Raw genomic sequence first — 12,291 nt, forward strand, 5'->3', positions numbered from 1 at the left:
ATATTCAAATAGAAAATATCAAAAATTTTACAGTTTTTGCTGTACTTTGGATCAAATAAATGCAGGCTTGGTGAGCAAAAGAGACTTCATTAAAAAAACATTAAAAATCTTTTTGTTCAAAATATTTGTTTAGCAACTCAATATCACTGCTTGTGCATGTATATGTCTCAGAGAGACAAAAGAAGAGGAAGGTAGGAGAGATGGAAGATAATATGGAAGAGCTGAAGGAGAAACTGAGATTGACGCAGATGCAGCTTCAAGCAGAGAGAGAAACTGACAGTTTGAAGCGTCAGCAGGTGAGTTTGTATTTTTTTCAAATATTTTGTAAAATACTAAAATCTAAAATAATTTTAAAGAGATAGTTCACCTAAAATGTAAAGTTCCTTATCAATTACCTACTCTTACTATTAACAAGCAGAATTCTCAAGCTACTCTTTTACACACAAAGTGGATGGGGAGATTATTTCCATTTATTGGTGGAACACAAAATATGCAAAAATAGATTTGTTCTTGCTCTTTCATTTTTCCCTATCACCATGTCTAGCCACACTTTACTGAGATGGGATAGGAAAAGTTATATTTCAGTGATCTTTTGTTCCCTGAGAAACTTTGCATTCGATTGCAAAAGTTCTGCATTGTCTCACAAAGGTTTTGTGCTCCTCTTAGAAACTGGGTTCACTTGCAAAACCTTTACAAGCAATCACAAAATTGGTGATGGAAAAATGTGAATATTACTTTTCTTAGTATAGTCTCCATATGAAATACCAGTTCAAGTAAGAAGAACCAGTTAATCCAAATGTGTTCCAGGAACAAGAGGAACAGCGAAGAAGAGAGCAGTCAGAGAAGGAAGCACTGGAGAGATGGAAAGAGGAGGAGAGAAGAAAATCTCAGCAGGAAATTGGAGAGCTGAGACAGTTGTTTCTCCAGGAGTCTAAAGACATGGCAAGCAAGAGCTCTTCCATAGAAGCTGTGAGTATACATTTAAAATAAATACTTTAAACTGTCACCAGTAGATGGAGACAGATCCTCTGGTATGGACAGTGTTTGTCTGCCAGGCAGCCAAGAGATGAGCTACTGTTTTTGTATGTCATTGTAATAACTTTTTATGTTATTTGTCATTGTTCCATCTATAGAAGCTGCAAGTGTTGCAGAACAAAGAGGTGGGGGTAGTTAATAATCTCAGTTTACAAGAAGAGAATGACCTTGAGAAAGAACTAAGGGAAAACAGAGAGAGGGAGTTGAAAGAGAGAATGGCCAGGAAGGTGAGAGTGCTTTGCTTGTTCAATGAGTTATACACAAGTATTTAATACAATGCTCTTTTAAAATGAATGGTTATATTTCGATTTGGCAAAAAAAATTTCATCAACAAACACTGAACAATTCTTAGACAAATCTATGAAAGTATATTTAATTTTTCCACACAGACCTAAAGACTTGTGTTGTTCACAACTTTAATTTAAGTCCTAATAAATTACTTTTAAGACTAAAGACCTGTTCACACCACGATAACTATAAAGACAAAGATATAGTTCTAAAAATCGAGTCCACATCACAACTATAATGATAAAGGCACAGAGAAACTATATCGTTGGAATCACTTTCAGAATATTTTTTTTTCAGCTGGTGAATAATAAAAACATAGACACCTAATCAGAATCAATCCTACTATAATGTTCTGAATCTGATCATCTGTTATTGTGCCACATCAAGCTGAATTTTCTATTTCCATGTTGACACTTCTTGTCACTGAAAACTGATTTAAGGGTCAAACTAAATTATAATTTTACGACAAATATAATATATATACAGTCAAGCCTGAAATTATTCATACCTGACTTAAATTAATTTTATTCAACTAGCAAGTTTTTTTTTGACCGGAAATGAAACAGGCTCCTCCCAAAAGATAATAAGATGGTGTACAAGAGGCATCATTGTGGATTTTTTTTTATTATTATTTACATTTGAACAAAAAAGTGGCATGTCCAAAATTATTCATACCCTTTGCAAACTGTCACAGTCTATGGCAGGGATCCTCAAATCTTACCCTGGAGGTCCAATGCACTGCAAAGTTTAGCTCTAACCCTAATCAAACACACCTGAGAATGCTAATCAAGGTCTTCAGGATCATTAGAGAATCACAGGTAGGTGAGTTTCATCAGGGTTGGAGCTAAACTCTGCAGCGCATTGGACCTGCAGGGTAAGATTTGAGGAACCCTGGTCTATGGGGAAATCCAAAGCTCTATACCAGGAGTTCTCAACTCTGGCCCTCGAGGTCCATTTTCCTGCAGAGTTTAGCTCCAACCCTAATCAAACACACCTGAACAAGCTAATCAAGCTCTTCATCATTACTAGAAAGTTACAGGCAGGTGAGCTTGATCAAGGTTGGCGGTAAACTCTGCAGGAAAGTGGACCTCGAGGGCCAGAGTTGAGAACCTCTGCTCTATACCATTCCAAATAGTCCAAGCTGTTCTAAAGCATCCTAATTACCCAGAGTCATTAGGAACAGCTGTTTTAATCAACTCAACAGGTGAAAAACAGAAGCTCTCTGCTGTTGGTTTGTAGACAGTCATGGCTAAGACGAAAGAAGCTCACTGAGGACCTGTGGCTGCAGAGTTGGAGCTCATCGCTAAAGATGAATGGGCAAAAATACCAGTGGAGACATGCAAAAAGGTGCTCAGCGATTATAGAAAGCATTTGATTGCTGTAATAGCCAATAAAGGCTTTTATATTGATTATTGAGAAGGGTATGAATAATTTTGGACATGCCAAATATTGTTCAAGTAATTTTTTTTCCACAATAATGCCTCTTGTACATCATCTTATTATCTTCTGGGAGATGTCTGTGTCGTTTCTAATAAAAAAAAAAAATACTGGTTAAATAAAAGCAACTTTAAGAATTTGCCAGGGGTATGAATAATTTTGAGCTTGACTGTATTAAATAGGCATTTATGAGACTTTGTAAAACAGTCCACAGAGTGCTTGCAGTTGTTACTTTTTACTTTCTGCATGTTTATTATTTCATTTTTTTTTTGTCATTTAGAAAAGTGAATGGAAGAAGAAATATCAAGAAGCACAGAAAAGACACCAACAAGAGAAAGAGGAGGCAAGTCTTTCTAGAATAGCACATTTAGTTTATTTAACATTACGTTTTTCATTTTAGCTAAAAGATATTTAAAGAAATTTTAAAATTCTAATAAAAAAGTATAATTGTCACGGTGTAGTGCTGGTTGATGAGACGGGAGACGTAAATCCAATAATAAATCACTTTAATCTAATACTTCAGAAAGGCAGGAGACATCCACACACAGGAGTAACGTAATACATGAAATGAATGACCAAGGACTGAAAACAGAGACTGACTTATAAAGCAAACTAATGATTACACACAGGTGAAAACGATAATGACTTAACAAGGACTAAACCAAATGATTACAAACAGACGGGGGAAGACAGAGGGAGAAACCAAATCACAACAGTGCAAAACAAAGGCAAAAGACATGAAACATCAGGCTACATATGACAATAATTTTATGGGTTATACAAGGCTTATTTGTTAAATATTTGTTAAACTATCAAGGGGATAAAATTACCAAGTCATTTGATGAACTTTTGGTTTAAGCCCTGCCAATTTCTAGAATTTATTTGAATTAGGATACAAATAATTTTAAGATACAGATATTGGATTCACTGCACATCTGCTGAATACTCAGATCATGTCTGTGATTTGTATATTTGTGTTACAGCTGAAGAGTGAAAATGCCAGGCTTGTGAAGGCCTTGTCTGTGGAGAAGAACTCTGGCTCCAGTCTGCAGAAACTTCAGAAGCAGGTTGTCTCTCTTTCTTCTGAGCTGAGCCAGAAGGACAGACTCATCAAATCTCAGGAGGAGAAGGTTGGTTATTTTCTTCACAATTACAAACAGTGGATGAAAGTCAGCTATAATACCATGCTCTTGTCAGAAAATACACCTCAAAAATAAAGTGCCACTAGTGCACCAAACAGAATTACAGTCCAGAGGTTTCCCCAAAGCAGTCCTACTAGCTCTTCGCCTCACATCCCGTCTGCTTTGTTCAGGCAACCAAGTCAGTTACATGCTTAGAAGTTTATTTCAGGCCATCCTTTAAAAAGTAGCACCAGTGTTTAGACTCTTTGGAGAAGAGTCAACTTATAAACCTATAGTTGTCTCAAACTGTGATACTATTTTTAAAGTATTTAAAAAATGGAACATGTAACCTTTAACTCGCATATTAACTGCTGATGTCTTGATTCTTGAACACTAATCATCTTTCTAATTGATGCTTCATCACAGATTAAAAAGCTGTCAGTCATGTCAGTTTCAGGTAATGAACAATAGCTGGCATTTATGGACTCATTGCTTGATTACATAACTGGTTGCTTTATATTAAATTGAATGTGGTTTGCCCATTACTGTCTCTCATTTGGTAGCTCCAGTGGTTTTGCAGAAAGCCCAAGATTCTCCTGAGGAATCAGAGGAGGAAGATGAAGAGAGTATGTGGTTTAGTAGTTTGGTTTTAGTAGTAGTTTGTAGTACATATTATGCCAGCATATACATGATTAAAACAAAATTGTGCATACATCTTCAGGCATAGAGGATTCAGATGAACCCCAGAAGAAGGTTATAAAGTCACCCAAAGGCAAGTCAGAGCTGATGAAAGCATCTAGACCCATTCTAGAAGAATCACTGGAGGAAAAACTGGAGAATATGGGACTGCGGAAGGTATAGATTGACTTAGGCATCAATATTATTATTTAAGGAAGTAAATTTGTAAGGATTAGTTCACTTCCAAAAATGTACTGATAATTTACTAACCCCCATGTCATCTAAGATGTCCATGTCTGTCTTTCTTTAGTCAAAAAGAAATGAAGGTTTTTGAAGAGAACATTCCAGGATTTTTCTGCATATAGTTGACTTCAATGGGAGTCAAAGTCCAGGTTGAAGTCCAAATTGCCATTTAATTGCAGCTTCAAAGGGCTCTACACAATCCCAGCCAAGGAATACAGGCCTTATCTAGCTAAATGATGTCATTAAACATCATTTAGCTAAAAAAAAAATAAAAAATGTATATATACTTTTTAACCACAAGTGCTCATCATGCTCTAGCTTGACTTCATGCATTACGTAGTCACGTTGGAAGGGTCACACGTGATGTTGGTGGAAGTACTGACCCAGTGTTTACAAAGTGAACATGCAAAGAATGTCAAACACCCCTTGACAAAAAAATGGTAAAGCAAGTTTTTCACCCTACCCTACATTTTTGAACCAGAGTACAGTACACAGACAAAGAACAAACCACATGTGACCTTTCCAATGTGATTTGAGAATGCATGGTCTGGGTGTGTCGTATCGCATAAGTCATGGGCACACATTTGTGGTTAAAAAGTATATAAATTAGAATGGCAGCTCGTTTCACCAGTAAGGCTCTTATTGAAATTGTGTAGGGCCCTTTAATGCTGCATTGAAGCTGCAATTAGGACCTTCGACCCATTGACTCCCACTGAAGGCCACTATATGGAGAAAAATCCTGAAATGTTTTGCTCAAAAAACGTGATTTATTTTTGGATTGTGGATGCACCAGTATACGATGTCATTCCACAGCATTGCTCAATGGTTGAAGTGATGATGTTTTGGCAGGGTACCAAAGGCATCTCTAAGCAAACTTTAAAGAGTTTGAGTAATCTGTTGAGTGGTCAGCGGCTGCAGAGATACAGACAGCAGCCAGACCTTCAGAACCAAAGAGACAACCTGGCACATGAGGTCATCAGGCGAGTAAAAAGCCTACAGAAGAGCCAGGGGAAATTATCACATAACACTTTAAAAAACAGTAAGCAAATGTGTTATTTATCATGCCACCACACTACCCATACTCGTACATCTAACTTATCTGCTTTCCAATCAGTTCCATTTGGTTGCCTCTCTTCTGAACCAAGATCAGTCATACTTATACATTTGTTTAAGGGGGAAAGAAACATTCAATGCCAGTGAAGGAAAAAAGCCTCAGATCCAGAGAGGGTTTACAGCCGTCCATTCGGAGGGCCAAGAGCCAGCAGCCACAAGCACTTATTCCAACACCCACCCCACGCTCAAATGCACCTCAGAATCAGACACTAAAAACACAGCAAAAAAAGAAAGGGTAAATGTTTAGACTATTCAGCGGCATTTGAAAATGTAAACATCAAGCTGTTGTTAACTATACTTAATATTACCTCAGGGCTATCAGTATGTGTTTAATAATTGTATTTTTTTTTTCTCGTCAGCACACCACCTTTTAGTTCAGATGAGGATGAGTCAGTTGAGGACAGTGCCTATATCACCAGCTCACGGGGCAAGCCTTCGCCCTCTGTACGCCTTGTCCAATCAGGATCACTGCTGAACCCAACAGCTGAGCCTGACTGGACAGACAGTGAACTGTCAGAGGCTTCTGAAACACCAAAACTCCACAAAAGTCCCAATTCACATGGTGAGCAGATGCTGAAGTCTTATGTTAATTTATTTTAATTCCTCCATTCGGAACTAGTCTGAATACTGAATATACTGTATTTCATATACAGTTGAGGTCAAAAATGTGCATGCACCTTGCAGAATCTGCAAAATGTTAACAATTTTACCAAAATAAGAGGATTATAAAATGCATGTTGTTTTTTTTTTTATTATTTAGTAATCCACAAGAGAAAATAATAGTTGAATTTATAAAAATGACCCCGTTCAGAAGTTTTCATACACTTGCTTCTTAATACTGTGTTGTTACCTGAATGATCCACAGCTGTGTGGTTTTTAGTTAAACTGTCTGCTGCTCTTCAGAAAAATCTTTCAGGTCCCACAAATTCTTGGTTTTGTTTTAGCGTTTTAGTGTATTTGAACCATTTCCAACAATGACTGTATGATTATGATATCCATCTTTTCACACTGAAGACAACTGATGGACATATGTGTAACTATTAAAGAAGGTTCCAATGCTCAGGAAAAGCCAGGGGTGTACAATTTTGAACAGAATTTTTTTTTTTTTATTAAGTACTGGCCTTCAGAAGCTACAGAAGACACTTACATGTTTCGCAGAACTCTTTTGTTTCCCAGCTCTGCATTGTGTTTCCTTCTGAAGTATCGGTAAGTGTTTGAACCTTCTGTAACGGTTGCATATAAGTCCCTCAGTTGTCCACAAAATAAAACAGCTGTGAATCATTCAGGTAACAATAAAAGTATAAAGAAATAAAGTGTATGTAAACTTTTGAACGGGGTCATTTTTATAAATTTAACAATTTGTGGACTATATGTAAACATCTTTAATTTTTAATATCTTATTCAAGTCAGTACTAAATAAAAAAATAACTTGCATTTTGTATAATTCCACTTAGTTTGGTAAAATATTTAACATTTAGCAGATTCTGCAAGGTGTATGTAAACTTTTGACCTAAACAGTATATAAATAATGTTTTCACAGCTCTCTGTCATTTATATAATTTTGCCAAAATTATATAGCTGTAAAGAGGGGATATTTGGTTCCCTATACAAAAAAAATAATAATAATAATTTTGATTAGTGCAGATATTAAGCTCTGTGACCAACAAAAGTTTATGATTCTTACAATATTTGTTTTATGAATTATGAACCCTAAATACAATCGCCTGAAGCAAAAAGCTAAACCTAGATTATAAACAAACTACGGTTGACTCCAACAATTATTAAGTCAACTCTTTTCAATCTTTATTAAAAAAAGAAAAACATTTACATTTTTTTCATGAATGTTTGAGTTAGAATAGTTTGCAAACTATTCTAGAATGCTAACTTGTTTTGGTCTGCAAAAGTACATGATCCTTGCAGCACAAAATAAAAAACAGAATGGACAGATATTTTTCAAATGCCAACTATAGGAATAGTTTAGTCCTACATTATTAGTCAGTTAACATGAATGATTTGATTGCAGGTTCTGTTGTCCAAACACTGACAAGAAGTTTAGAAAGACAGCTAAGCACACCAATCAAAAAGCCTGTGGGTGGGACTAGAGTTCTGCCACCATCCAGCCCTTCCCCTCGCCCTACCATTGTAAAACAACGAGCGGTAAAAAAAATACCAGACATTCTTACATATCTCATATATTCTCAAGTAATTCCCAATGCTGTTAAAATCTTGCAGCATAAATATAATTTCTTTTTGAACATTGCCTTTAGTACTAGACTAAAAAGCTTTGTATTATACCTGTCTTTTAGCTGTCTGATGAGGAGAGCGATTTGGAGCTGTCCTCCATAGAAGAACTCACGGGCCACCGCGCAGGAGTACGCAAAAGTTCAGAGGTTGGCGGGACCTCAGGGACCAGTGCATGGAGTTCAGTGGCCAGCAGACCAGGAGCATGGTGAAGTGCGATATGACTATGTCAAATAAATGCATGTTTTCACTTCAAACCCGCATTCTCAACTAGACTCCTCAAGAATTTACAATTGCCGTTACAAAAGAATCATTATTAAAGGGCTTTTCTATGCTTTAGGAAATTAGTGAACCCCAAAATTGTAGGCAATAGAATCAGTCATTATTCGTTTGTGGGCTGTAGTATAAACTTCAGATGCTTTGTTTTTGTAAGCAGTGCCAAACATAGTCCAGGATACATTTTGTTTTAGCAGCCAAGCAGGAAGCAGTACTAATTTAAAATAAAGTTTTTGCTGTGAGTTTTTATATACAGCAAGTAATCATTGATTTTCAAAAAAAAAGTAAGTTTGTGACAATTAGAATATAATTGGTATTTGAAATAAATAATGTTAATCAATCATGAACGTCTGAAAGAATTTTGGGCCAAAATTCAAAACAGTATGTATAGTAGTTAAATGTGCTAGAAATGTGAACATAATTGTGACTTTACACATGTACAGATAGTTGTAAATGTTGATCTGATCATGGGCAGAGCTTTATCATATTTTTCACATTAAACGGTTGTAAATTTAAACTTGGCAATTTATTTTCATGAATATCATGTGAATAATCGGTCCATGCTCATTTCAGCTGATAATAATGCCATTAATAAAATTTCATATTTTTTACATTCTGATACATTGTAGTTGTTTAATGGAACATAATGTTCCAAAATATTTTAAATGTTTAGTTCAGAAAGCACTACATGAATGGAGAAAGTAGGCTACTAAATGTCTCTAAAGGCCCATTCATACCAAGAACGATAACTTTAAGGATAACTATAATGATATTAGCATCCACACCAATAGACAGTTATATTCGGTTTATTATTATAAGCATGCTGCAATTACATAATTTGCTGCTTTACATGCTCAAGCTCTTTAGAGTCAGATAAATTCTGATTGGCTTTTTATTGTTCTTCAGTTGAAAAAAAAAAAAAAAAAAAAAAAAGAGTTCTGAGAGTGATTTCAACAATATCACTGCCATTATTATAGCTTTGGTATGTACTTATACTGTATATTCTCATAGAAGATGAACGATTATTAAAACAGTATAGTTAGTAGTAATCTGTATAGATTTACATTTTTAAAACAAGGTATAATCATGCTTATAGCTGTTTCAATAAAATCAGTAGCTAATAAGAGAATAGTTTAAAATAATGTTTGTCACTTTAAATAAAACAAATTAATTTAGTACATTTTACAAGAAAACACTATTTCAGTTTTTTTACTTTAAATGTTCACGTATTTGTGAAATTTATGAGCAAGTTAAAATTGTTTCAAAGTAAGTCCTACACCATTTGTTTTTTGGAACAAAGATGGAACACCGTAGTTTGCAACAAGTGAGGTGGCTGTAAGTTCTGACCAAAAAAGCGACCATGCAGTCTACAGTGCCCACAATAGCCTCGCTGCATGTCTTATCTCTCAGTCAACAGAGTTGGGTTCCTTGCCATTCTTATCAGCACACATTCATCTCAGAATGAGATTAAATGTTGAATCGCACCCCTCTCCGTTTCTCACCGGGCAACGCACAACCTGCCTTCCTACCGCTCTTTCAGCACCGCCCTGCTGATTGTTTGTCCTATTTTACACCGTGACCTAGAATGGCTTGCATCCTCATAAAGAGACATAAAGGTTCCTGGCCTTTAAATTCTGTCTGTGCCTCTGAGCTCTGATAGCCTGAGCAGCTGCAATCATTGTGGGCCCTCCATTAGCGAAGTCTCGGAGAAAAGAACCTGAGCCGTGCAGTGTTGGCCATGATGAAAGACTCTCCAGGGAAAATGGTGACAAATAGGGTGCCATTTACAGCCTTTTACCCATGGTTACCTGGCTTACTTCCTCTGTAACTCTTCCTCACCAACCACTAGATTGATGCCTAATTGCTGTTACAGCTCAGCCGTCACTAGAGGGCGCAAGTGTGTACAGAATAAGCCGCTTGTATCACAGCAGGAAACAAATTTGCAGAGCACTTGATAAGAGTGTTTCTTTTCATTCTCCGGAGCCCCAAGCGGAAACAGTTTGTTTGTACTTCTCAACAGGCCTTGAGGATTTCGCACTGAATGTGGGCCAGTCAAGAAGAGGACAATTAGGATTTTTACCCACATTTCACACTCGAAATAAGTGTTGAAACAGTCAATCCATAGTTCCTCACAATCTTCTGTGTCCTTGCTCTTTATCTTCTGTCCATCCCGAAGCTCCATAATGCCAGCGCTGCCGCTTTCAGCTGACAGAGGATTTCAAATCCTCCAAGATGAACGCCCGGGGGCCCCGGCTTCAATGAGCAGCATCCACTAATACGCAACACCAAGCAGACGATACAACATCCAGGACGGCTCTGACGGAAAGCCCGGGAAATGGCGAATTCAAGTGACATTGAAATAGTTTTTTGTTCTAACACAGTGGAAACACAGATGCTACGGTCCCATCTGCACTGGGTACGGCAGGCTTAAGTTCTAAAGAAAAGGCTTCAGGATGCTGAATGTAAATGAAGATCTTTTCTCTACTACCGATAGCCGGACTTAATGTGTTGACCCCAGGGTCAGAGCCTCGTGGATAGCGAGGTCACAGGGTGAATCTATTAAAGATGCGTGGCTTTTCATCCTTGCCAGGAAATGTAAACTCACTCTAGAGATCAGCAACACCACACCGCTACAGTGTATTGTCATACACATTAATCAGTAGCTGCTTTCCATCATGCAGGAATGAAGAATCACTTGACAAGTGAGTGGAGGGTGGAGATTCCTCCAGGAAGGCCGAGGTCCCCTGCAGTTGAAGGATGGGCACAAACTTTGCAGATTCCAGAGCAATTAACCAATCGGGTCTGGCAATACGGTGTGACAGAGTGAGCACATCACGGGCCGCTGCGACTCACATCCGTTATGCATTGAGACTGGCCAGATCTAAATTAGAGAGCCAATTAACTCTGCTAATAGCCCTCTCCAATTTAATCTGGGAGACAATGGGGGATTGAAGACGATGCTTTATTAAAGACGGGAGCTCACACAATATCCTCTTTCTGCTACGATTCGGAGGGCCTCCACTCGCTGCCTTGTTTTTGCTTCAATTAGCCCACCGCCTCCCATGATTAAGTGCCTATAATTATTTTTCAATTAAGGCTTTGATCTGCAGTGTACTGTATACAGCTTCTTGGCACGACAGAAAGAATGAGGATGAGACAGTGAATTTGTTCCCTTTCTGTTTGGCGTTGATGGGGGTGCGGGAGAGATTATGTTTGCAGCGAGGACCCTCTGGGACGGACACTTCCTCTGCGCGAAAGCTGATGAAAGCGCAGCTCGGATTTAGTACGGGCTTTAAAGTTGGCGTTTCCTGAAATTTCCAGGTTTGAGTTTGTTCGGGAATATGAATCATGCTAATAAGAGGATGTAGCTCGGTGGCCGTATAGCGCACATGGCTCGCAAATTCCAGTTCCTGGCATCTCCATGACAATACTCGCGACTTCCAGTAAATTGGACTATACCGATTAGCAACTAATCCTGAATGCACAGCACTTGCAAACTGCAGCAGTGAAGGTGATGTAACTCACTGGAAAGGTTGATGCTTTGAACTGTAAATCGCTTGGGATAAAATGCTTTAAATGTTAAGTGACAAGTGACCAATAAATGTGTGCAGATTTTTAGCCAAGGAAAAATAGCTTCTGGTCTCTGAAAATTTAAAGGTACAATTTTTGTTATATGGTTTATATGTTAATTGCATAAATGGATACGCTACACATAGTGCCTACAACCATGAAACAAAGAGACGCACATGTTGACACATAACATGTCCATGAACATTTTTTTTTTCAACATTTAATAAAAAAAGTATTGTATATTAATTTACTTTCAAGTGTTCCATATTTTTCCTCAGGTTCTGCCTGA

At 37.4% G+C, this 12,291-nt stretch overlaps 1 protein-coding gene across 1 annotated transcript in view; it reads left to right on the plus strand.

Moving 5' to 3' along the window:
• dzip1l (DAZ interacting zinc finger protein 1-like) overlaps nucleotides 1–8,368 on the plus strand; it is a 26,384-nt gene extending 18,016 nt beyond the window's left edge. The window contains exons 2-14 of the mRNA XM_073852534.1: nucleotides 172–296; nucleotides 808–969; nucleotides 1,134–1,262; nucleotides 3,041–3,103; nucleotides 3,744–3,890; nucleotides 4,308–4,338; nucleotides 4,445–4,507; nucleotides 4,603–4,736; nucleotides 5,652–5,841; nucleotides 5,976–6,150; nucleotides 6,275–6,477; nucleotides 7,939–8,072; nucleotides 8,222–8,368. Coding sequence (XP_073708635.1) covers nucleotides 172–296; nucleotides 808–969; nucleotides 1,134–1,262; nucleotides 3,041–3,103; nucleotides 3,744–3,890; nucleotides 4,308–4,338; nucleotides 4,445–4,507; nucleotides 4,603–4,736; nucleotides 5,652–5,841; nucleotides 5,976–6,150; nucleotides 6,275–6,477; nucleotides 7,939–8,072; nucleotides 8,222–8,368 — 1,703 coding nt within the window. The remainder of the gene's footprint in view (nucleotides 1–171; nucleotides 297–807; nucleotides 970–1,133; nucleotides 1,263–3,040; nucleotides 3,104–3,743; nucleotides 3,891–4,307; nucleotides 4,339–4,444; nucleotides 4,508–4,602; nucleotides 4,737–5,651; nucleotides 5,842–5,975; nucleotides 6,151–6,274; nucleotides 6,478–7,938; nucleotides 8,073–8,221) is intronic.
• Nucleotides 8,369–12,291: the final 3,923 nt, after the last annotated feature.

The sequence above is a fragment of the Garra rufa genome, chromosome 12, assembly GCF_049309525.1.
Source record: "Garra rufa chromosome 12, GarRuf1.0, whole genome shotgun sequence".
NCBI classification, from domain to species: Eukaryota; Metazoa; Chordata; class Actinopteri; order Cypriniformes; family Cyprinidae; genus Garra; species Garra rufa.